General features: G+C 40.7%; 1 protein-coding gene and 1 long non-coding RNA gene across 5 annotated transcripts in view; one reads left to right on the forward strand and one right to left on the reverse strand.

The window, feature by feature from the left end:
• The window catches only part of LOC139746239 (macrophage migration inhibitory factor-like), a 108422-nt gene extending 107601 nt beyond the window's left edge, over positions 1-821 (forward strand). For 3 of the 4 annotated variants that reach the window (XM_071657247.1, XM_071657244.1, XM_071657246.1), the window contains one exon: positions 604-821. In XM_071657247.1, the coding sequence (XP_071513348.1) occupies positions 604-685 (82 nt within the window). In that variant the 3' untranslated portion in view covers positions 686-821. The remainder of the gene's footprint in view (positions 1-603) is intronic. The other variant, XM_071657243.1, reaches the window with a different exon arrangement.
• Positions 478-23675, reverse strand: LOC139746240 (uncharacterized). Its single transcript, XR_011712116.1, has 3 exons — positions 22600-23675; positions 12610-12701; positions 478-6023 (listed from the first exon to the last, which is right to left on the reverse strand). It is a non-coding gene; the product is annotated as an uncharacterized lncRNA (long non-coding RNA).
• Positions 23676-26339: the final 2664 nt, after the last annotated feature.

Raw genomic sequence — 26339 nt, forward strand, 5'->3', positions numbered from 1 at the left:
GGAGACATCGCACACCCCTGCCGCGGGCCTGCATTCACTGGGAGCCGGTCACTTTCCTCTCTTCCTGCACGTGCACATGCCTTGCATCCTCGATAAGAACTTTTCGCTGCTTCTAGCAGCTTGCCTTCCACACCATATATTCTTGGTGCCTTCCACAGAGCATCTCTGTCCACTCTTGTCATGTTCCTTCTCCGGATCCATAGGTGCTACATATATATATATATATATATATTATCCCTGGGGATAGGGGAGAAAGAATACTTCCCACGTATTCCCTGCGTGTCGTAGAAGGCGACTAAAAGGGGAGGGAGCGGGTGGCTGGAAATCCTCCCCTCTCGTTTTTTTTTCAATTTTCCAAAAGAAGGAACAGAGAAGGGGGGCCAGGTGAGGATATTCCCTCAAAGGCCCAGTCCTCTGTTCTTAACGCTACCTCGCTAATGCGGGAAATGGCGAATAGTATGAAAGAAAAGAAAGAAGAAATGTTATTGTTTTATTAACTTTTAAAATTTTTGTGGTGTCTTAAAATTTACCTGTATGATGCTCACATTATTGATATAACAGCATTTTCACTTATGAATGTGTTGTTTTTACTTTATCTTTCAGGATGTACTTAACATTTGTGGATATGCCAACATCAGTGGTTGGATATAAAGGAACCACTTTTCATGAAATACTTGGACGATAAGATTGGGAATCTACACTGCAGTAATACAACTCTTTGCAGAAGTCATTATAACATATTGTATTCTTGAATAAATTATATAATGAAATAGAAACTTACATATTGTTAGATTATTCTCACCTGCAGTAACACACTGATACATATTGTTTTATTGACCTAAGGCTATATTTAGTGAATAATGCACTTTTTAGACCTAAGGATATCTCTTGGGTGAATATTGTTCTATCTTTATGATGGAAAGCAACTTATAATTTAATAATACCAGAAGTAAGTGATAACATCATTTACAAGTTAATGCTCCTGTGGCAGATGACACATGTTGCATTATGCAGACTCTTGACAGCCACAAGACCCTCCTGGCCCCAGTGCACCATGCCTCCTCATATCTTTGCACTTGCCCACACATCAGGTGTATGCACTGCAGTGCGTTTACCCTCTTCACTTTAATTTGCTTCCTCCAGTTGTCCTTGCCTTTCAATTTGTTTCAAATCTTTAACCATTAAACAGTGACTGACAATGACATGTTCTCACAGGAAACTGCAACTGACATTAAATGATGTGCTAACTTTTCCCACTTCTGCATAAATATCCAGCAACATTTTTTCAAACCTATATGCGTCTCCTCCTTTTGTCAGGATATACATTCTGCTACTAATTTCCCTTATTACCACCATCATTAAGTGCATCATCAATGGAAGACAGACTGAGGTTAGAGACTAAAGAAAGATTATTATTATCCTTAATTACTGTCTCCCGCATTAGCGAGGTAGTGCAAGGAAACAGATGAAAGATTGGCCCAACCCACCCACATATGTATATACATAAAAGCTTACACAAGCACATATACATACCTATACATCTCGACGTATACATACACAAAGACATATACATATTCATACTTGCAGCCTTCATCCATTCCCATCACCAGCCCACCACACATGAAATAGCATCCTCCACTAGCGAGGTAGCACCAGGAAAAGACAAAAAGGCTACATTCGTTCTCGCTCAGTCTCTAGCTGTCATGTGTAATGCACCAAAACCACAGCTCCCTTTCCACATCCAGGCCCAGCAAACTTTCCATGGCTTACCCCAGATGCTTCACATGCCCAGGTTCAATCCAGTAATAGCACATTGACCCCAGTGTATCACATCATTCCAGTTCACACTATTCCTTGCACACCTTTCACCCTTCTGTCTGTTTCAGGCTCCGATCGCTCAAAATCTTTTTTACTACATCCTTCCACCTCCCCTTCTGTTTTACTTTTTCCAAAAGAAGGAATAGAGAAGGGGGCGAGTGAGGATTTTCCCTCCTAGGCTCAGTCCTCTGTTCTTAACGCTACCTCGATAATGCGGGAAATGGCGAATATGTATGAAAGAAATCTCTTGCCCTTTGATTACTTACTCGATCAAACCACCTTACACCACATATTGTCTTCAAACATTTCATTTCCAACACATCCATCCTCCTCTGCACAACCCTATCTACAGCCCATGCCTCACAACCATATAACATTGTTGGAACCACTAGTCCTTCAAACATAGCCATTTTTGCTCCAAGATAATGTTCTCGCCTTCCACACATTACTCAACACTTCCAGAACCTTGACCCCTTCCCCCACCCAGTGACTCGCGCTTCTATGGTTCCATCCGCTGCTAAATCCACTCCCAGATATCTATCTAAAACACTTCCTCCAAGATAATACAAAATAGAATCCAGAGGAACACTATGAATGACAGGATAAAATATGGGCCACATGTATAGTTCGTGTATGTGGTCTTAGAATCATCTAAAGCCAAACTAACCAGGATAGAATAAGTCAATGCACCAACAATTACTGCAATGAAAGCAGAAGAGCCAAGCTAAGTAAGTTTAGAAAGAAAATATTAATGCCATACCTTGCCAAATGCTTTGGAGATAGTAATGGCGATGAGAAAAAAATTATAAAAACCACTGAGAAAGGAAGAACAGAGGTGACCTACATAAGAGATCACAGGAATGTCCTGTGAAAATGACTTTCTTAAGTGTTAGGGAAGATGAGAGATAAAGAGAACTTCAAAGAATCATGACACAGCAGAAGTTAGTGTTGGGGCAGTAAGTAGAAGATAACCTGCCTCGTCATCCAATCTCTACAAAGCTAATGTAATATACTAACCAAAACAACTATCAAAACCATCACAGGTTAATTAAAAACTAACGTTCAACACCTACCCAACAAAATACAATCTCAGCTCAACATGCTCAGTTCACAATTCTTTGCAAAAACATGCAAATATTCCCACTGAAGCCACCTCATAACCAACCACCAATCCCCATGCAGAAATGAGATCAACTCTGCCTCGTTCTTCAACAACTGCGTAAATGAAGATCTACTGTCTCCCACAATAAACATAAGACTAACAAAACAAACTTTGAGTTAGGGGACAGAGCTTGTCATGTCTTGCAAACCCATTCCACCAGAAACCCTTCCAAAACTATAGTTCCCAGATGTGCGAGTTGCATTTTCTCACCTGCACTCTAGATATCAGTCACTTCTCCATCATTACAAATGTTGATAAAAGATTCAAGTTGCAGATGCAACTTCCACATGGAAGGCATTAGAGTCCTACTTAATTGTTCTATGCTTGCATCACAAATATACACATCCCTGCCCTTCTGTTTACAACTCTCCTTCCACACAGTACTAGAAGCAAATGATAAAATATTCAACCTTATCCCCCAACACCACCTTCCAGAATGACAAAAATTGGCTTGCCACCAGTCACTCTAATATCCTCGAGTGGATTGCCTTAAAGGATTTCTTTTCTCCAGATGTCTTCGATTTCTATCATGACCTCCCACTACGTCCTGCATACCACAGTATGAAGGTCCTCCCATAATGAAGACAATCTTACAATTGCAGCACTCTACCACCACAGAGGCAACAAAAATGCAATTCTACATCACACAATCAGGAACAATGGCTCATCCAGAGCAGAATGTCCGCTTCTCCACAGAAGTCTTTAATTGCATTTTTTCCCAGACAGACATAAATCCAACTTGCTCCACAAGCCACCAACTATCCTGGACCTTGCATAAAATGCAGACATGCCTCCAAAATCATGAACACAAAAGTAGCAAACAAACTTTATGCTCTTAAAACACTATTACCAGATTTTGACAATAATGAATCCTGAAGAATCCTTGATAAAGCTATGCCTCAGCTGCTTGGTGCACAACCCTACCAAAGTTGCAAAACACAAATAACAGAGCAGAGAACATTCACTGGCTCATTTACTACAATCATTGGCACCTACATTGCAGAACAAAGGCCACATTGATTAAATTCAACATTTAATCTTATTATGCACCCAAAGCTCTGGAGGAAATTGGAGACCTGATTTAAAGGCAAAAAGGTTGAGGAAGAGAATTTCTTAGTTTAAAAGAAGGAAGTATTGCAATAGTCAATCCTTGAGTATATCAATTTAAACTACATTTCAATGTCTCAAGAATAAACTACTTGAAAGGAATCTCAGAAAAACACTATACAAGCAAACATCTCAAAATGTACCTCTGAAAAGGCACCAAGACTTTTTTAATGCACATTATGAAGATAGTAAGGGCCATGAGAAAAGAATTATAAAAAGCCCTGAGAAAGGAAGACCAGAGGTGACCTACATAAGAGAGGTAAGTTTGAATGGAGAAAAACTGGAGGAAGTAATGTTTTAGATATCTGGCAGTGGATGGAACCATGGAAGTGGAAGTAAATATTAGGGTGGGGGAGGGGGCGAAAATCCTGGGAGCCTTGAAGAATGTGTGGAAATTGAGAACATTATCTCCGAAAGCAAAAATGGCTACATTTGAAGGAATAGTGGTTCCAACAATGTTGTATGGTTGTGAGGCGTGGGCTATGGATAGAGTTGTGCGCAGGAGGATGGATGTGCTGGAAATGAGATGTTTGAGGACAATATGTTGTGTGAGGTGGTTTGATCGAGTAAGTAATGTAAGGGTAAGGGAGATGTGTGGAAATAGAAAGAGCGTGGTTGAGAGAGAGCAGAAGAGGGTGTTTTGAAATGATTTGGGCACATGGAGAGAATGAGTGAGGAAAGATTGACAAAGAGGATATATGTGCCGGAGGTGGAGGGAACGAGGAGAAGTGGGAGACCAAATTGGAGGTGGAAAGATGGAGTGAAAAAGATTTTGAGTGATCGGGGCCTGAACATGCTGGAGGGTGAAAGGCGGGCAAGGAATAGAGTGAATTGGATCGATGTGGTATACCAGGGTCGATGTGCTGTCAATGGATTGAATCAGGGCATGTGAAGCGTCTGGAGTAAACCATGGAAAGTTCTGTGGGGCCTGGATGTGGAAAGGGAGCTGTGGTTTCGGGCATTATTGCATGACAGCTGGAGACTGAGTGTGAGTGAATGGGACATTAGTTGTCTTTTCCTGGCGCTGCCTCGCGCACATGAGGGGGGAGGGGGATGTTATTCTGTGTGTGGCGGGGTGGCGATGGGGGTGGGTAGGGGCAGACAGTGTGAATTGTGTGCATGTGTGTATAGGTCTGTGTCTGTGTGTGTATATATGTGTGTACGTTGGGATGTGTGGGTGTGTATGTTTGCGTGTGTGGACGTGTGGGGGTGGGTTGGGCCATTTCTTCCGTCTGTTTCCTTGCGCTACCTTGCTTTGTCGCAGGAGACAGCGACAAAGCAAAATAAAAATAACATAATAAAAATAATGAAGTCCAGAGGCATCAACTGCATACACTCTAGCACCTTAATAAAATCACAAAAGTTTTAAGAATACAATTACAGTTTTTCTAATATTCTGAAATAAAATGTAACTTCAGCAATAAATAAAAACTTTCCAATAATGACTACAACTGTCATGCTCAGAGCCCATGGACAAAATGAATAAATGTCAATCTTAAAACTATCCTGAAGGAACATGTAAAATAACTTGTTACAAACAAGAATGCTGGGACTGTTTTATACAAGATGCATCCTGTTAGTTGCTCTTAAAAAAGAAAATTATGGTGGTATTTGGTTTATTACAAGCCTTACCTCAGCATGACAAATTGAGAGGCTTTTCAAATGAGCACTACCAACCTGCCAACTGTGCTTACTTGCAAGCCTGAACTGGATTATCTTAAACCATATTCACTACAATGATATCCCTTCCTCAGGAGAGAATGTTAGAAAGCTTAAATGTTATGTAAAGCAAACTTTCAACTTCTTCTTATGCTTTGATTCTGGCAAAGTCCTTACTTGAAAGCATTTGTATTCCATGCTTATAATGGCCAACTTGTGAACAGAAGCTCTTCATCTTCCTTCTATCACATGGCTTATTCTTGGACGGGTTTGACACCTGAATGACAAAAATCAAATGTAAAGACATTTATATGGATGCAGTCCCATCCAAGGAGCAATCCTACAAGCCAATTCTGATGAGCATAGTACATTTGTAAACAGTGATATTGATAGAGCTGCTAAGTAATTCTGTGGAAAAGCATTTGGGTTTGAGTTTTGAAAAAAAATTTTTCTTCAAATGCTCCAGGAGAAGTGATAAAAGGTAGAGATAAAGAGGAGGAAATAGAGTGAGTATTTTGAAGGAATGTTAAATGTTTGATGATAGAGTGGCAGATGTAGGGTGTTTTGGTCATGGTGGTATGCAATAAGACAGAATCATGGGAAGTGGTTTGGTGGAGAGAGAATAGTAAAGCTTGGTGTAAGGTGAAATGTAGTAAGGAATGGATGGTATTGCTGTTGAATTTATTAAGAAAGGTGACTTGTTGACTGGTTGGTAAGGATATTCAGTGTATGTATGGATCATGGTGAGGTGCCTGAAGATTGGCAGAATGCATTTGTAGAGAAATTGTATAGAGGCAACGGGGATAAAGATGAGTGTTCAAACTACAGAGGTACAAGTTCATTGAGAATACCTGGTAAACTGTATGGGAAGGTATTAACTGAGAGGGTGAAGGCATGTAAAGAGCATTGGCTTAGGGAAGAGCAGTGTGGTTTTAGAAGAGATGCTTTGTGGAAGGTCTTAAGAATATCTAATGTGGGTGGAAAGCTGCTTGAAGCAGATAGCAGTTTCTATCCAAGGTATAAGGCTTGTGTACAAGTAGGAAGAAAGGAGAGTGAGTGGTTCCAAGTGAAGATTGTTTAATTTGTGTATGGATGGGGTTGTGAGTGAGGTGAGTATGTAGACTGTTGGGGAAAAGAGAGCCTGGGAAGTGAGTCAGTTGTTGCTTACTGATGGTACAGCACTTTTGACAGATTAAAGTGAGAAATTGCAGAAGTTAGTGACTAAGTCTGGAAGTGTGTGAAAGGAAGAAGAGTGAATGTGAGTAAAGGTAAGGTTATTAGGTTCAGCAGGGGTGAGGGACAATTTAGATGGGGTATAAGTTTGAAAGGAGGAAAATTGGAGGAAGTCAAGTGTTTTAGATATCTGGGAGCGGACATAGCAGTGAATGGAACCATGGAAGAGGAAGTGAGTCATAGGCTGGGGAGGGGGCAAAGGTTCTGGGAGTGCTGAAGAATATGAGGAAAAAGAGAACATTACTTGGGAGGGCAAAAATGGTTATGTATGAAGGAATAGTAATCCTAATGATATGATATGGATGCAACGCATGGGTTGTGTGAAAGAGGGTGGATGTGCTGGAAATGAATTTTTTTTTTTTTTTTTTTTTTTTTTTTTTTTTTATACTTTGTCGCTGTCTCCCGCGTTTGCGAGGTAGCGCAAGGAAACAGACGAAAGAAATGGCCCAACCCCCCCCCCCATACACATGTATATACACACGTCCACACACGCAAATATACATACCTACACAGCTTTCCATGGTTTACCCCAGACGCTTCACATGCCTTGCTTCAATCCACTGACAGCACGTCAACCCCTGTATACCACATGACTCCAATTCACTCTATTTCTTGCCCTCCTTTCACCCTCCTGCATGTTCAGGCCCCGATCACACAAAATCTTTTTCACTCCATCTTTCCACCTCCAATTTGGTCTCCCTCTTCTCCTCGTTCCCTCCACCTCCGACACATATATCCTCTTGGTCAATCTCTCCTCACTCATTCTCTCCATGTGCCCAAACCATTTCAAAACACCCTCTTCTGCTCTCTCAACCACGCTCTTTTTATTTCCACACATCTCTCTTACCCTTACGTTACTTACTCGATCAAACCACCTCACACCACACATTGTCCTCAAACATCTCATTTCCAGCACATCCATCCTCCTGCGCACATCTCTATCCATAGCCCACGCCTCGCAACCATACAACATTGTTGGAACCACTATTCCCTCAAACATACCCATTTTTGCTTTCCGAGATAATGTTCTCGACTTCCACACATTTTTCAAGGCTCCCAAAATTTTCGCCCCCTACCCCACCCTATGATCCACTTCCGCTTCCATGGTTCCATCCGCTGACAGATCCACTCCCAGATATCTAAAACACTTCACTTCCTCCAGTTTTTCTCCATTCAAACTCACCTCCCAATTGACTTGACCCTCACCCCTACTGTACCTAATAACCTTGCTCTTATTCACATTTACTCTCAACTTTCTTCTTCCACACACTTTTCCAAACTCAGTCACCAGCTTCTGCAGTTTCTCACATGAATCAGCCACCAGCGCTGTATCATCAGCGAACAACAACTGACTCACTTCCCAAGCTCTCTCATCCCCAACAGACTTCATACTTGCCCCTCTTTCCAGGACTCTTGCATTTACCTCCCTTACAACCCCATCCATAAACAAATTAAACAACCATGGAGACATCACACACCCCTGCCGTAAACCTACATTCACTGAGAACCAATCACTTTCCTCTCTTCCTACACGTACACATGCCTTACATCCTCGATAAAAACTTTTCACTGCTTCTAACAACTTGCCTCCCACACCATATATTCTTAATACCTTCCACAGAGCATCTCTATCAACTCTATCATATGCCTTCTCCAGATCCATAAATGCTACATACAAATCCATTTGCTTTTCTAAGTATTTCTCACATACATTCTTCAAAGCAAACACCTGATCCACACATCCTCTACCACTTCTGAAACCGCACTGCTCTTCCCCAATCTGATGCTCTGTACATGCCTTCACCCTCTCAATCAATACCCTCCCATATAATTTACCAGGAATACTCAACAAACTTATACCTCTGTAATTTGAGCACTCACTCTTATCCCCTTTGCCTTTGTACAATGGCACTATGCACGCATTCCGCCAATCCTCAGGCACCTCACCATGAGTCATACATACATTAAATAACCTTACCAACCAGTCAACAATACAGTCACCCCCTTTTTTAATAAATTCCACTGCAATACCATCCAAACCTGCTGCCTTGCCGGCTTTCATCTTCCGCAAAGCTTTTACTACCTCTTCTCTGTTTACCATAAATGAAATTTATGAGGACAATAAGTGATGTTAGGTGGTTTGACCTAGTGAGGAATGAAAGCGTAAGAAAGATGTGTGGTAGTAAAAAGAGTGTAGTTGAGATAGCGGAAGAGGGTATTCAAATGGTTTGGACATACAGAGGGAATGAATGAGGTGCTGTTTACAAAGAGAATATATGTGTCACAAGTGGAGGGAACAAGAACAGGGAGACCAATTTGGAGATGGATAATGGAGTGAAAAAGGTTTTGAGCAACTGGAGCCTGAAGAGGCATAAGGGTGAAAGATGTGCATGGGACTGAGTGAATTGGAGCAATGTGGCATACTGGGGTCAATGTGCTATTAATGGACTGAACCAGGACGTGTGAAACATCTGGGGTAAACCATGGAAACCAGAAAGTTCTGTGGGGCCTGGATGTGGATAGGGAGCTGTATTTTCAGTGCATTACACATGACAGCTCAAGAATGGATGAATAGATGTGACCTTTCTTCATCTGTTCCTGGTGCTATCTTGCTATCGCAGGAAACAGCAATCATGGGTTAGTTGAGGGTGTGAGTTTGAATGGAAAAAACTTGGAGGTAGTTGTGAGCTCTAAATACTTGCGAGAGAAGATGGCAGCAAATTGAACCATGCAAAGTGATGTTGGTGAAGGGGCTACCCTGACCCACAGGGAAACAGCATCATTACCTCTTGCTTCAGTGAGGTTGCACCAGGAAGACAGACTAAAAAGGCCACATTCCTTCACACAGTCTATAGCTGTTATGTGTAATGCACTGAAACCACATCAAGGCCCTACATACCTTTCCATGGTTTACCCCAGGTGTTTCAAATGCCCTGGTTCAGTCCACTGACAGCATGTTGACCCCATTATACCACATCATTCCAATTCACTCTATTCCTTGCACGCCTCTCACCCTCCTGAGAGGTATGCAAGGAGTAGAGTGAATTGGAACGATGTGGTATATCCTTGGGGTTAGGATAGAAAGAATACTTCCCATGTATTCCCTGCATGTCGTGGAAGGCAACTGAAAGTCCTTCGTTCTTAATGCTACCTTACTAAAGCGGGAAATGGTGAATAGGCATGAAAATATATTATTTATTTATTATACTTTGTCGCTGTCTCCCGTGTTAGTGAGGAAGTGAAGAAAACAGATGAAAGAATGGTCCAACCCATCCACATACACATGTATATACATAAACGCCCACACATGCACATGTACATACCTATACATTTCAACGTATACATACACAGACATATACATATATACACATGTACATATTCATATTCATACATGGCACCCCCCTCCCCCGCATGCGTACGAGGTAGCTCTAGGAAAAGAAAACAAAGGCCACATTTGTTCACGATCAGTCTCTAGCTGTCATGTGTAATGCACCGAAACCACAGCTCCCTTTTTTTTTTTTCCACATCCAGGCCCCATGAAACTTTCCATGGTTTACCCCAGACACTTCACATGCCCTGGTTCAATTCATTGACAGCACATCGACCCTGGTATACCACATCGTTCCAATTCACTCTATTTCTTGCACGCCTTTCATTATCCTGTATGTTCAGGTCCCGATCGCTTAAAATGTTTTTCACTCCATCTTTCCACCTCCATTTTGGTCTCCCGCTTCTCATTCCCTCCACCTCTGACACATTTATCCTCTTTGTCAATCTTTCCTCACTCATTCTCTCCATGTGACCAAATCATTTCAATACAACCTCTTCTGCTCTCTCAACCACACTTTTTTTCATTACCACACATATCTCTAACCCTTTCATTACTTACTCGATCAAACCACCTTACACCACATATTGTCCTCAAACATCTCATTTCCAACACATCCACCCTCCTCTGCACAACTCTATCTATAGCCCATGCCTCACAACCATATAACATTGTTGGAACCACTATTCCTTCAAACATACCCATTTTTGCTCTCTGAGATAATGTTCTCGCCTTCCACACATTCTTCAATGGTCCCAGAACCTTCGCACCCTCCCCCACCCTGTGATTCACTTACGCTTCCATAGTTCCATCTGCTGCCAAATCCACTCCGTTATCTAAAACACTTCACTTCCTCCAGTTTTTCTCCATTCAAACTTACCTCCAAATTTACTTGTCCCTCAACCCTACTGAACCTAATAACATTGCTCTTATTCACATTTACTCTCGGCTTTCTTCTTTCACAAACTTTACCAAATTCAGTCACCCCAACTTATGCAGTTTCTCAACCAATTCAGCCACCAGCACTGTATCATCAGCGAACAACAAATGACTCACTTCCCAAGCCCTCTCATCTGGAACAGGCTGCATACTTGCCCCTCTCTCCAAAACTCTTGCATTCACCTCCCTAACAACCCCATCCATAAACAAATTAAACAGCCATGGAGACATTATGCACCCCTGCCGCAAACTGACATTCACTGGGAACCAATCACTTTCCTCTCTTCCTACTTGTACACATGCCTTACATCCTTGATAAAAAATCTTTTAACTGCTTCTAGCAACTTACTTCCCACACCATATACTCTTAATACCTTCCACAAAGCATCTCTATCAACTCTATCATATGCCTTCTCCAGATCCATAAATGCTACATAAAATTCCATCTGTTTTTCTAAGTATTTCTCGCATACATTCTTCAAAGCAAACACCTCATCCACACATCCTTTACCACTTCTGAAACCACACTGCTCTTCCCGAGTCTGATGCTCTGTACATGAATTAACCCTTTCAATCAATACCCTCCCAAATAATTTCCCAGGAATATTCAACAGACTTATTGACATTCTGCCAATCCTCAGGCACTTCACCATGAACCATACATACATTGAATATCCTTACCAATCAGTCAACAACACAGTCACCCCCATTTGTAATAAATTACACATCAATACCATCCAAGCCCACCACCTTACTGGCCTTCATCTTCCGCAAAGCTTTCACTACCTCTTCTCTGTTTACCAAATCATTCTCCCTGACCTCTCAATACACACACCACCTCGACCAAAATACCCTATATCTGCCACTCTATCATCAAACACATTCAATAAACCTTCAAAATACTCACTCCATCTCCCTCTCACTTCACCACTACTTGTTATTACCACCCCATTTGCCCCCTTCACCAATGTTCCCATTTGTTCTCTTGTGTTATGCACTTTATTTTCCTCCTTCCAAAACATCTTTTTATTCTCCCTAAAATTTAATGATACTCTCTCACCCCTTCTCTCATTTGCCCTCTTTTTCACATCTTGCACCTTTCTCTTAACCTCTTGCCTCTTTCTTTTATACGTCTCCCCGTCATTTGCACTATTTTCCTGCAAAAATCGTCCAAATGCCTCTCTATTCTCTTTCACTAACAATCTTGCTTCTTCGTCCTACCACTCACTACCATTTCTAATCTGTCCACCTCCCATGTACATGTACATGAATATGGCTGAATTTATCAATGGCTTATCTATGGTTATAAAAGTACTTTAGAATATCAGCTATCATCATTACAGTGTACACTTCTAATTCATACCTGTAGTCCCATCTTTCACTTCATTTCTCCTCCTCTAATTCCTTTTTCTTTTCTTCTTTCTTCATGACCATGATATCTTTGTAGTTCATAGCCTTTAAAAAAGCAACAGTTTAGAGATTACATACAAAAAAAATAAGTCTTTCCATAGAGCAAAACTCACTTTGAAATGAAAATTTTACAGGAATCTTGTAACTCTGACAATAGTTTTATCACCAGCAAAATTTCTATATACATATATAACATGACTGAAAAAGAATTCTAACTCTGTATACCATATGTGTTGTAGGAGATAAAGATGGGCAGAAGCAGGGAACTGGAAAGCCCCCCTACTTGTATTTCAACTTCTAAAAGATGGAACAGAAGGAGCCAAGTGAGGAAAGTTCATTCTCCTAGAAGTCTCAGGCTAAGTCGTCCAAATGTGTGTGCATGTAACTAACATAATAAGCAGATGGGTTGTACTGTACGTTTGAGGAAAGGAACCTGGATGTTCTGGCTTAAAGTGAAACAAAGCTCAAGCATACAGGGGAAGAATGGTTTGAGAATGTCTTATGGGTAAAATTTGTGGTTGGTATGTGGGCAAGAGCTATGAAAGGGTTACCACTACTGCTAAAACAGGAGTTGTGGGAAAGTGTGAAATAGTGTACCGGAAGTGAGCTCCAGACTGATGTGGGTAAAATGGAAAGTGGGTTGTGAGAGATGGGTGATAATTAGTGCTTATGCACCTGGCCAGGAGAAGAAAGATGATGAGAGGCAATTGTTTGATAGCAGATGAGTTAGTAGTTATGATGCAAGAGATCAGTGATTTAAATGCTAGAGTGAGGAATGTGATAGTTGTGAGTTAAACTGGGGCTGTGAGGTATTCAGTGAAATGAAAAGGAATGGTGACCAGCTTGTGGAGTTATGTGCTGAAAAATGACTAGTGATTGGGAAAACCTGGTTTAAAAAGAGGGCCATTATAAGAATATGTGAGTGAGTAGATAAGAGGGCATTACTGGAATACATACTAATTGAAAGGCATGCAAAAGAGAGGCCCTTGGATGCAAATGTGTTGAGACGAGCAGCTGGTAGGATGTCTGATCATTATCTGGTGAAGGTTTGAGCAAAGATTTCAAAGGGTTTAGGAAAAGAGGAATTGATATGAACAAGAAGAGGGAAATGGAGGTAAGTGAGCTTTGAAAAGAGAAATGTGTGAAAAAATAACACAAGAGATTTGGTGAAAAACTGCAAAAGGTGAGAGTAAACAAGGCAAGGAGAGTGAATGACGAATAGGAGATACTCAGGGAAGCAGTCTTGGGATGTGCAAAAGAAGAGGTGGGAGGTAGGCTTGGTTCAATTTGTGTAGGGATGGGGTGACGAGGGAGGTAAATGGAAGGGTCTTGAAGCAAGTATGCAGTCTGTTGGCGGTGTGGCGGAACAGAGTGAGTTTTTTTTGCTAATGAAAAAAACATGGGTGGCAGATTCAAATGAAAAACTGCAAAAGTCAGTGTATGAGTTTGATAGAGTGTGTGGAAGGGGAAGTTGAGAGTAAATGTGAAGAAAAGTAGTTAGTAGGATCAGCAGGGCAGAGGGACAGGTTAGTTGGAAATTCAGTTTGAATGGAGAAAATTAGTAAGTTAGTCAGATAACTGGGAATAACCATGGCAGCAAATGGAACCACGAAAGTGAAAGAGAGTGATGAAGGCAAAGTGAGTGAAAAAGCATTGGGGGGCAAAGGTTTTGGGTACATTGAAGAATGTAAGTGAAAAAAGGTTAGGGGGGAAAAGGTTTTGGGAGCATTGAAGAATGTGTGTAGAGAGAGGACAATATTTAGGAGCATCAAAATGGGTATGTTTGAAGGTACAGTAGTCCTAACCTTGTTGTATTGATATGATGCACTGACTAAATGGGAATGTGTGGATACAGGTGAACGTGTTGGAAATGAAATGATGTGTTGATATGGTTTGACTGAGTAAGTAATAAAAGGATAAAAGAGAGGTGCAATAATAAGAAGTGTGATTCAAAGAGCTGATGAAGGTTTGCTGAAATGGTTTGGACATATGGAGAGAATGAGTGAGGAGAGGTTGAAGGGGATACATGAGTTAGAACAATGGAATGGAAAATACTTTGAGTGGTCAGAGCTAAACAAGTAGGAGGATGAAAGGCATGCATGGGATAATGGGTGAACTGGAGTGATGTGGTATACATGGGACAATGTGTTGTCAATGGCCTGAATGAAGATATGAAATAAATGAAGATAACTATGGAAAGGTATGTGAAGCTTGGTTGTGGTTAGGGAGCTGTGGTTTTTGGTGCATTACACATGACAGCTAGAGAAAGGATATGAGTGAATGAGATCTTTTCTTCATCTGTTCCTGGTGGAACCTCGCTACTGTGTGTAACGGTGGACAAGTCTACACTACGAAGGCGAAAGTCACCTTTGGGGTGGTGGCTGTATTATCGTCATTAATGAAATATGGAGTATGGAGTCATCAAGAGGCTCACTCCAGAGGAGACCATCATTTCCATAATCCTGACTAAATTGCAATTAGGAAGCCTCAGGGGACCCTAGATGATAATGTACAAATGAAATGAAATGTTTAAGAACAACAATTGATATGAGGAGAGCTGATTGAGTATGCAGTGATAGGGTAAAAAAAAAAAAGGTGTGGTAATAGACAAGCAAGACTGAGAGGTGAAAAGGATGTGATGAATGATTTGGACATAAGAGACAATGAGTGAGAAGTTGACAAAAAGGGCATATCTTTCAGAAGTGGAGGAGAAAAGGAGTAAGGCAAGACTGAACTGGATTTGGAATTACAAAATGGAAAAGGTTTTGAGTGCTTGAGACTTGAACATGCAAGAGAGTGTGCTGGACAGAGGGGAAAGACTGCACTGAAGCACTATGGTATACAGGGAGTGTCGTGGTGTCAATGAACTAAACTAGGGCATATGAAGGGGTTAGGGGAAACCATGGAAAGGTCTGTGGGGCCTGGTTGTAATTGTGTGTTGTGATATTGATGCATTTATCCATGACAGCTACAAAATGGATGTGAGGAAATGGGGCCATTTCTCCGTCTATTCTTCATGATACCTCATTAACTTGCGTAATGGCGAACATGACAAATTTTTTTTTTTCATAATTGTTCACCATTTCCCATGTTAGCCAGTAGCACCAGGATCAGAGGAGAAAAGGGTCTCATTTGTTAACATCCATTCACTACACGTCATGTGTAATGCATTGAAACCAAAGCCTCCTATCTACAACCAGGCACTACAGACCCTTTCGAGACTTCATCTAGCTGCTTCATAAGTCCTGGTTCAGTCTAATGACAGCATATCACCCACTCTATACCACAATAGTCCAATTCACTTTATCCACTGCATACCTAACACCCATGTACTTCTTTAGGCCCATGCTCTCAAAACCTTTTCCACTAAGTAATTCCATCTCCAGTGCTGTGTTCTTTCTGCTCCCTCCAATTCTGATATACGAATACTATTTGAAAACCCCTCTATATGTCCAACCCATTTCAGTACACCTTCTTCAGCTCTCTCAATCATACTCTTCTTATCAATGCACCTCTCTTAACCTATCATTTCTTACTTGATTACCCTTCCTCACATCACATACTGTTCCTATACATTTCACATCTAACACATTCACCCTCTTCCATACAATACTCGGATCTATACAACACCGTAGGGACTACTATGCCTTCAAACATGCTCATCTTTGCTCTCCTTATCTACCCTATGACTTACTTCAGTCCCCATGGTTTCAATCACTGCCATGTCCACTCCTACATACCTCTTCCTCCAAGTTTTCTCCATTCACACTCATACCCCCACTAACCCATCTCTCTCCAGTGCTAAACCAAATAACCTTGGTTTTATTCACATTTACTTTCAACTTCATCCTTTCAGACACTTCCATACCAAGAAACTATTTTATGCAGTTTCTCAAATATGCCATTAGTGCCCTGTCATCAGCAACTGATAACTGGTTCACCTCTCAAGCATCCCCAGGCTGTACATCTATCCCTTTCCCAAAAAACTCCTTACATTCATTTCCCTCAGTATCCTATCCATAAACCCTTTAAACAGCTATGGTGACATCACAAGCCAATGCTGCAGACCCACCTTCCCTTGGAATCAATTGCCCTCCTCTCTACTTGCCTACAAACACACCTTACTATCTTGATAAGAACTTCTCGTTTCTAATAGCTTTCTTCCCACACATATTTGTAACAACTTCCAAATAGCTTGTCTAGCAACTCTTTATTATATGCTTTCTCCAGATCCATAAATGCCACAAACATATCCCTCTGTTTCTTGAGGTATTTCTCTCTCACATTCTTCAAAGCAAGCACCTGATACACAGACCCCCCTCTCAAACCTCAGGCCCAGATCACTATCATTTTTTTCCTTGCCTATCCACATGTGGGTTGTAGGCACCCAACCTATCTTTATCTCATACATCACACTTATTGACAAATTACTCATACATCCTTTTCTATTTTCCTTTTAATACATCAAAATATGAGAGGGTATGAACAGATTCCACGGCCCACTTGACTGCGAATGTGCAACTGGGATCCAACCCACCTCCACAGATACAGCTCTTAGACTTAGGGCTTCTTCTATCCATTTCTGCAATATCTGCAGTCGTAATTCTAACCTTCTGTTGAACATAACCTGCTTACCTCCTCCACTGATCTTTCTCACTCTGAAATCCAACCGTCCAAGGCTGCTTTTTTTTTTTCACTATCAGACCAACTGTAATTTCTAACATCATTCCACCCCAAAGGTGGACTTTGTTACTACTGTAGTACAAAAACATGCCTTAGGGATCTTGAGTTTCCTAAATTTGATACCATCAGGCTCAAAATCTCTCTACCCTCTATTACTGGGGTCATGTGTTTTGTTTATCTCTCTTCTCTCTCTCTTCTGGTTCTTCCAACTAAGTACAACTCTTCAATTACTGTATCTGACTTCTTACCAAGAAGCTGTGCTCTCTTCAAGTCCATATGATGAAATCTACGCAAACAATTTTAATATACATTACAAGGATTGGTTAGGAAGATCCTGATGAAGCTGAGACCTTTTCTTTGTCTCTTCTTAACTATCTGGAACAATTAATTAAACACCCTATCTGAGTTCCCAACCACCATAACCACTCTTCTAATGCACTTGACCCTCTCTTTAACTGCTGAATCCTCCCACTATTCTTGCACCATTTCTGCACCCTTAGAGTCGTCTGACTATAATCTTATTTCTATTAATTCTAAAGGTGTCATGCCCATCCTCTATCCTAACATAATATGCTAATTTTGACACTTTGGAAAAGCTAAGTGGTAATCCATGTGCAGCTTCTTTATCGACTTCTTTAGTGACTGGGAAGGAGTTGTACATCCCATCTTTTAAATCTTCTCTTCAGTCACTTCCGCTCCGATGCCTGTTGCATCAGGGATGGTACATATCATACCAGGAAACTTTCCTTGCCCTGAAACACACACTGCTTTCACTGCTGCTTGGAACCATAGCAAAGCTGTTGTTTGAGGGGCATAGTGCACTTTCATAAAAAGAATGTGCTGACTTGACTTCTACTGACAAATCTTTTTGGTTCTTAACCAAAAGCACCTCAGAGGACTTCTATAATTCATCCTTTCCTCCTTCTCTTCCAATCTAATCAATCTACGACTAACAAAGCCACTCTCTAAATTCAGTGCCTTTTTACCCTCTTCCTCAACTCTGAATGATTTACCTTTTAATCCTCGACTCCCAGTGAACTTATGCCATCTCCTATGTTCCAGGTACTCTTCAAACCTCAGCTTGGTTGGTTGGTTGTTCAGGCTTTAGGACTATCAACTGCCAGGGTCATTAAGGCTGTCAACATCAAGCTACATCTACCAACTGAAAAATTTTTAACACCTTCGGGTGTGAAAGATAATTCTAAGGCCACAAACACACTTTCAATATGCATGTGGCCCATGCACTTCAGGTGGTCATGGAATATGACTGAGAAGGCATATCTCCTCATTTTGTAAAGGAGTGTGCCTCTGAGGTGACATCAATCCCAGCCTGCTTATTTTGCCTTCGTTTGAGAACCCAGACTTTCCTTCTGCTTGGATGCATGCCTTGGTACAAATCATCCCTATGAAAGGAAACCATTGTAACCCCTCCAACCATTGCTCCATAACTCTCACTTGTTCTGTTCCAAAAGTACTTGAAGCTCTCCTACACTCTCAATATCTTTCAGATCATTAACATGGATTCTGCAAAGCTAGGTCTACATGATCTGTCCAATGTAATTCACTTAGAATTCTTCTCGATGAAACTTTAGTTATAGCCCTTGACATCTCCAAAGAATATGACAAGATGTGGAGTAAATCTTTGCTTTCTAAACTCCCTTCCTTTTGGTTTTACAGCTTTTCATTGTTCTCTAATGCAAAGGTTCCTCTCTGGCTATTCCATTGCAACATTCATTGATGGACTGATGTCCCCTCCCATCCTATCATCAGTGGTGTTCTTCAGGGTTCTGTCCTATTGCCTACCCTCTTTCTTTTCACAATAAATGATCTCTATTTTACCTCTAACCTGAATGATTCCACTTTACATACTTCAACCCACTCCTACCCCCTCCTCTCCCTCTCTTTCATACTTATTCTCTCAATGCAGACCTGAGCAACATTTTACAGCAGAGAAACAGTAACCATGTAAAATCTAATGGTACTAAAATACAAATTCTCAATTTCTAAGAATCAGTTCTTTGCCTCTTCAATTTCAAAACACCACAACTCAACCCTGTAATAACATAAATATGCTGGGCATAACTATATTCTCCACTCTTTCCTGGAAATCTCACATAATCAACATCACAAAGTCTGCTTCCCAAAAGCTGGGAGTGTTGTTTAGTTGTAATTATTGTTTTTGTGAACAACTGTTAAATATCTACGTAAGTTTTGTTTACTTATGTATAGAATACGGTTCACTCATCTGGGTTGGCTCATGTATCACCTCTTTTCAATCTTCCCTTTCCATATACTTTGATGCTGCTGCTGCTCTCTCTATTCCATAATTATCGTGCTGACCACTGTTCTTGTGAGTTGTCTCCCTGTGTCACTATTCCCAGGGTTTGGATATGTGTTTGGCTACTGTATCCCATAGTTCCTGTGTGGAGTCTATTCACTCATGGACCAGCTGTTACGATACCTTCTTGTCTCATACCTTCTTGTCTCAAACAGTTAAGCTATGGAATTTTCTTTCTTCTTTTGTCTTTTCATCTTCATGTAATCTTTCTTCCTTTATGAGTCAGGTTTAGAGATGCTTGCAGAGAACCCTGACAGATTTATTTTCTTTTCCTTTTACTTTTTTCGTTCACTTGAGATGGCTTTGATTGGGGTATGGTTTGCCTGTGCTATGTGGGTAACCAAAACAAAAAAATCCTCTAACACTCCTGAAAACATACTGTTCCTCTTCAATGTGATGCTCTGTGCAAGCCACTACCCTCTCAGTCACCTCTCTCCAATACAACTTACCAGGTACATTCAACAAACTCATAACTGTTAAAATATTCACTTTTCCCCCTTCCCTTTGTACAACAGCACTATATAGGAATTTTGCCAATCCTCAGACACTTCATCATGAGCTACAAATGCAAAGAAAATCCTAACTGACCAATCAACAATACAATCATCCCCTTTCTAAAGAAATTCAACTGCAATCCAATTAACTCCAGCCACTTTATCACACTTCATCTTAAACAAGGTTTTCACTATCACTTTTCTTTTCGGCAGACCACTTGCCATGACTCTTATTTCGCATACCTCCATGTCTAGACTTCTCCACATCTGCCATTCTATCAACAAACACATTTAACAATCCTTCAAAATACTTACTCCATCTCAAACATACCAAACTTTTGCATAAAACACTTTGGCCCAATTGCAGCTCAAGCACTTACATATATCTTCAACCACTCCTGGGCATTGAACAAAATATTAAACTACAAAAGCCCTCCAAACCTCACTATTCCCCTTTTCCTACTGTCCTATATCATTTCTTTCTTCATTATTCAAACTCTGAAAAAATGATCTGCAACAGTATCAAACAAAATATCCTAATCATACCCACACATCATATCTTAAGATGCAATCACTTCACCACCACCACACTACACACACAAAATGTACAACATATACTAGGTTTCAACCAACCACAACCCCCATCCCACACATAACAAATGGCAATAGACATTAACAATCTAACACTGTCCTCTGACATATCCTCACACAGTAGATACTTGACATCACCCTCTACAGCAATCACTAACTGTATATCTGTTCGCTAAGGCAGAGTCACTCCTCTTGCACATATAAGCACTGCTTCCTTACATACCTCCCACTCCTCACTTAATCCTTAATTTCATTTACTCTCAACGGCCACTGTTCACCCAAACCTAGTTTCATTTACTCTTAATTGCCATTGTTCACCCAATCCTTGCTGGTACCTCCTCACGCAAGTGTCTTTTCCAAACTCTTTCACTTTCACCAACGTATTCCCTTTCACGATTTCTTCTTTTCCCACAGCCTCTATGAACTTTCACCTTCATCAAAAAGTTAACACATCCTAACAACTGCTTCTTTCACACCTTTACATCTAAGTCTCTCTTTGGCATGCCTATCAATCTGAACATAATCTAACATCAACCCAACTCATCCATGTATACTTAGGTATGTTCCTCTTTAAACCCTTTAAAGCGTCCAGACAGATATTTATGAAAGTAGAGCGAGAGCTCTATCTGGCTTAAATTGCTTAAGCAATGAGTTTTGTGCCTAAAATTCAAGGCTGCTCAATAAGCCTGGGAGGTGGCTGAGGTGGCAGTGCATGACAGTGTGTTCCTGCAGTAAATCATCCTCAACCCATGCCAATGAGATCACTTTTCAGAAGTTTTCTAAGAAGGAAACTGAGTGGCTTCATGATGGATTTAGAGGACCAGGTAGAATATCCTTAGTTATTTGACAATGATAATCCATCATCAGACTGTGGAGAGTGATTTTATGGATGCTAACTCTTGTAGCCAGCATCAAAAGCTGACCAAGAGGAGCCAGAAAAACGTTTTCTAGCAAAAGCAGAGGCAGTTTTGAAGGCACCCCCTTGCCTTGAAAACACTATCTCACTAGTGTAGCTGGTGATTTTCACAAACTTTTATACTTTCAGGCACCACATTACCTTGAAAACACTATCTCACTGGTGTAGCTGGTGATTTTACAAACTTGTATACTTTTCCTGTTATGAAAAAATTACCAAATGATCACACTGACCACAGCAATACAAAATTCATGACAACAATGAAAGTGATAATAATCACTAATCACTATTTTGGTGTTGGTAAAATATAGAATTAAACATGCACTGTGGTAACTTATATGACACTCAATCCTTACAGTCACACTTTTTAGCATGCTGTGATGTAATATTTATGAAATAGATCCATACATTCTCTGCCTCTCCTGATGTCACACTGATCCTCCTTAATCATATGATGTATTATTTTTACTATTATCACATAATTCTAGGTCCCCTTTTGTGGGGCTCTAGGAGTTTCATTCAAAGCTGCACTCCAAAGATGCAAGGAAATGATGGATTCCTTTGGAGCAAAGAGGTTCTTGATGAGGGTGTACTCCTTTCTGGCTTTTAAAGATAGTATACTGCCTTTCTGAAGGTGTCTTTTCTCTATGAAAAATAGAGAAAAGTAAGATACAGAACTGGCTTTACACATGTTGTTGGTCAAAAGCTTTATAAAAAAAAGTTCGTAAAGGACAGCAATAAGGAAGACATTTTTCCACATGGCTATCTTCATGATGCAGCATTTATTTCTTTAATAATGCAATGACAGATTCAAAGCAGAAATGCCTATTACAGTCGGGAGAGCTACAGACCATAAATAGCAAATTTCCAAGTCCTGATTAAACTATTTAAACACCAAAAAAATACAATCTCCACAATTACCTTGTTCTTAGGTGGTTTGGCTTCCAGTTTAATGGCCAATGCAACTCTGGCATCTTCTTTCTTCTCTTTATGAAATCCACTCATGACGAATTTGAAGACATCATACCTTTTTTTGTATCTTTTTGTCCAGAATTTCCTGTAAAAGTTCAAATATATTTTTGACAAAGCAGAAGTTTGTTTCTAATGTGCTAATACTGCCACTAACATATCCTGTACTCTGTACAGACACATCCAAAACTTCCTTAAATAAAAAAGAAAAAAAGAATTTGTTGACAGAGCTCTTGTGCGGGAGACTAACAAGTTAAAGTGCTCCTTATGCTACACCTAGCTCCATGATGCTTATGTTACTTCTCACTATGGCCTTAACAGTCCTTCTTCTTTCAGTTTATGAAATCAAAATGACTAACAAAAAACAGAGAAGTGGCTAGTTGGTTATCCTGAATCTTATTGCAAGGAAGTGGCCTCCACCTCACATCTCTCTTCTGGAGGAATGTATCTATAAAATACTGCTGTCTATTCAAAAATCTGGGAAGCATCACTCAAGTTTTGGTGGAAACATTACTCAAGCCTCCTGGCTTCATTGTTTCAGTATACAAGCTTTCCTCTACTTACGACCTATGTGACTTGCGACCATCCATACATACGACCGGAAAAGAATATCAATCAAAAAATAAAATTATGAAATATGAACCACGATGAGAAGAAAGGAGATATAGGTAGTATGATAGAGGAAAGAAACCTGGATGTTCTGGCTCTGAGTGAAACAAAGCTCAAGGGTAAAGGGGAAGAATGGTTTGGAAAAGTCTTGGGAGTAAAGTCAGGGGTTGGTGAAGGGACAAGAGCTTTGGAAGGAGTAGCACTACTCCTGAAGAAGGAGTTGTGGGAGCATGTGATATAGTGTAAGAAAATAATGAGTGTGTCAGCAGCTTTGGTTCCCGAGACTGGGTATTTGTGATGGGTGATTTAAATACAAAAGTGAGGGTATGACGGGTGTACACGGGGTATTCAATGCTGTGAATGGAAATGCTTGTGGATTTGTGTGCTGAAAAAACATTGGTGATTGGAAATACCTGATTTAAAAAGATACACAAAAGTTACATTTGTGAATACGAAAGATGGTCAAAGAGCATTATTAGATTATGTCTTAATTGAAAGGCATGAAAAGAGAGACTTTTGGATGTAAATGTGCTGAGGAGGGCAGATTGTGGGATGTCAAATCACTATTTTGTGGAGGCAAAGGTGAAGATCTGTAGAGGTTTTCAAAAAAGAAAGAGGAAAATGCTGGGGAGAAGATAGTTGTGCAAGTAAGTGTGCTTGCAAAGGAGATTTGTGTGAGGAAGTACCAGGAGAGATTGAGTGTAGAATGGCAAAAGGTGAGAGCAAATGACATGGGACGAGTGAGTGAGGAATGGGATGTATTTAGAGATGCAGTGACTGCATATGCAAAAGATGCATGTGGCATGAGAAAGGTGGGAAGTGGGTAGATTAGAAAGGGTAGAGAGTAGCGGGATGAAGAAGTAAAGTTGTTAGTGAAAGAGAAAAGAGAGGCACTTGGATGATACTTACAAGGAAGAAGTGCAAATGACTGGGAGATGTATAAAAGAGAGGTCAAAAGGAAGATGCAAAGGCTGAAAAAGAGGGCAAATGGGAGTTGGGGTGAGAAAGTATCATTAAACTTTAGGGAGAATTAAAAGATGTTCTGGAAAGAGGTAAATAGTGTGCATTGACAAGAAAACAAATGGGAACATCGTTGAAGGGGTAAGGGGGGAAGTGATAACAAGTAGTTTTCAGAAAAGAAGAGTGAATGTTGGGGTGAAGAGGGTGGTGAGAGTAAGTGAGCTTGGGAAGGAGACTTGTGTGAGGAAGTACCAGGAGAGAATGAGTACAGAATGGAAAAAGGTGAGAACAATGGAAGTAAGGGGAGTGGGGGGAGGAATGGGATGTATTTAGGGAATCAGTGATGGATTGTGCAAAAGATGCTTGTGGCATGAGAAGAGTGGGAGGTGGGTTGATTAGAAAGGGTAGTGAGTGGTGGGATGAAGAAGTAAGATTATTAGTGAAAGAGAAGAGAGAGGCATTTGGACGATTTTTTGCAGGGAAAAAATGCAAATGAGTGGGAGATGTATAAAAGAAAGAGACAGGATAAATTGATAACTTACTCTCACCACCCTCTTCACCCCAACATTCACTCTTCTTTTCTGAAAACCCATACAAATCTTCACCTTAGCCTCCACAAGATAATGATCAGACATCCCTCCAGTTGTACCTCTCAGCACATTAACATCCAAAAGTCTCTCTTTCGCGCGTCTGTCAATTAACACATAATCCAATAACGCTCTCTGGCCATCTCTCCTACTTACATAAGTATACTTATGTATATCTCGCTTTTTAAACCAGGTATTCCCAATCATCAGTCCTTTTTCAGCACATAAATCTACAAGCTCTTCACCATTTCCATTTACAACACTGAACACCCCATGTATACCAATTATTCCCTCAACTGCCACATTACTCACCTTTGCATTCAAATCACCCATCACTATAACCCGGTCTCGTGCATCAAAACCACTAACACACTCATTCAGCTGCTCCCAAAACACTTGCCTCTCATGATCTTTCTTCTCATGCCCATGCTTTGTCGCTGTCTCCCGCGTTTGCGAGGTAGCGCAAGGAAACAGACGAAAGAAATGGCCCAACCCACCCCCATACACATGTATATACATACGTCCACACACGCAAATATACATATCTACACAGCTTTCCATGGTTTACCCCAGACGCTTCACATGCCCTGATGCAATCCACTGACAGCACCTCAACACCGGTATACCACATCGATCCAATTCACTCTATTCCTTGCCCTCCTTTCACCCTCCTGCATGTTCAGGCCCCGATCACACAAAATCTTTTTCACTCCATCTTTCCACCTCCAATTTGGTCTCCCACTTCTCCTCGTTCCCTCCACCTCCGACACATATATCCTCTTGGTCAATCTTTCCTCACTCATTCTCTCCATGTGCCCAAACCATTTCAAAACACCCTCTTCTGCTCTCTCAACCACGCTCTTTTTATTTCCACACATCTCTCTTACCCTTACGTTACTTACTCGATCAAACCACCTCACACCACGCATTGTCCTCAAACATCTCATTTCCAGCATATCCATCCTCCTGCGCACAACTCTATCCATAGCCCACGCCTCGCAACCATACAACATTGTTGGAACCACTATTCCTTCAAACATACCCATTTTTGCTATCCGAGATAATGTTCTTGACTTATATATATATATATATATATATATATATATATATATATATATATATATATATATATGTATATATATTTATTTATTTATTTTTGCTTTGTCGCTGTCTCCCGTGTTAGCGAGGTAGCGCAAGGAAACAGACGAAAGAATGGCCCAACCCGCCCACATACACATGTATATACATACATGTCCACCCATGCACAATATACATCTATGTATGCGGGTGGGTTGGGCCATTCTTTCATCTGCTTCCTTGCGCTACCTCACTAACGCAGTAGACAGTGACAAAATATAATAGAAAAAAAAAATACATATTTTACAAAGGATGTAAGGCATGTGTATGAGTAGGAGGAGAGGAAAGTCACTGGTTCCCAGTGAATATTGGTTTGTGGCAGGGGTGTGTGATGTCTCCATGGTTGTTTAATTTGTTTATGGATATGGTGGTTAGGGAAGTGAATGCAAGAGTTTTGGA

Source organism: Panulirus ornatus, chromosome 64 (assembly GCF_036320965.1).
Source record: "Panulirus ornatus isolate Po-2019 chromosome 64, ASM3632096v1, whole genome shotgun sequence".
NCBI classification, from domain to species: Eukaryota; Metazoa; Arthropoda; class Malacostraca; order Decapoda; family Palinuridae; genus Panulirus; species Panulirus ornatus.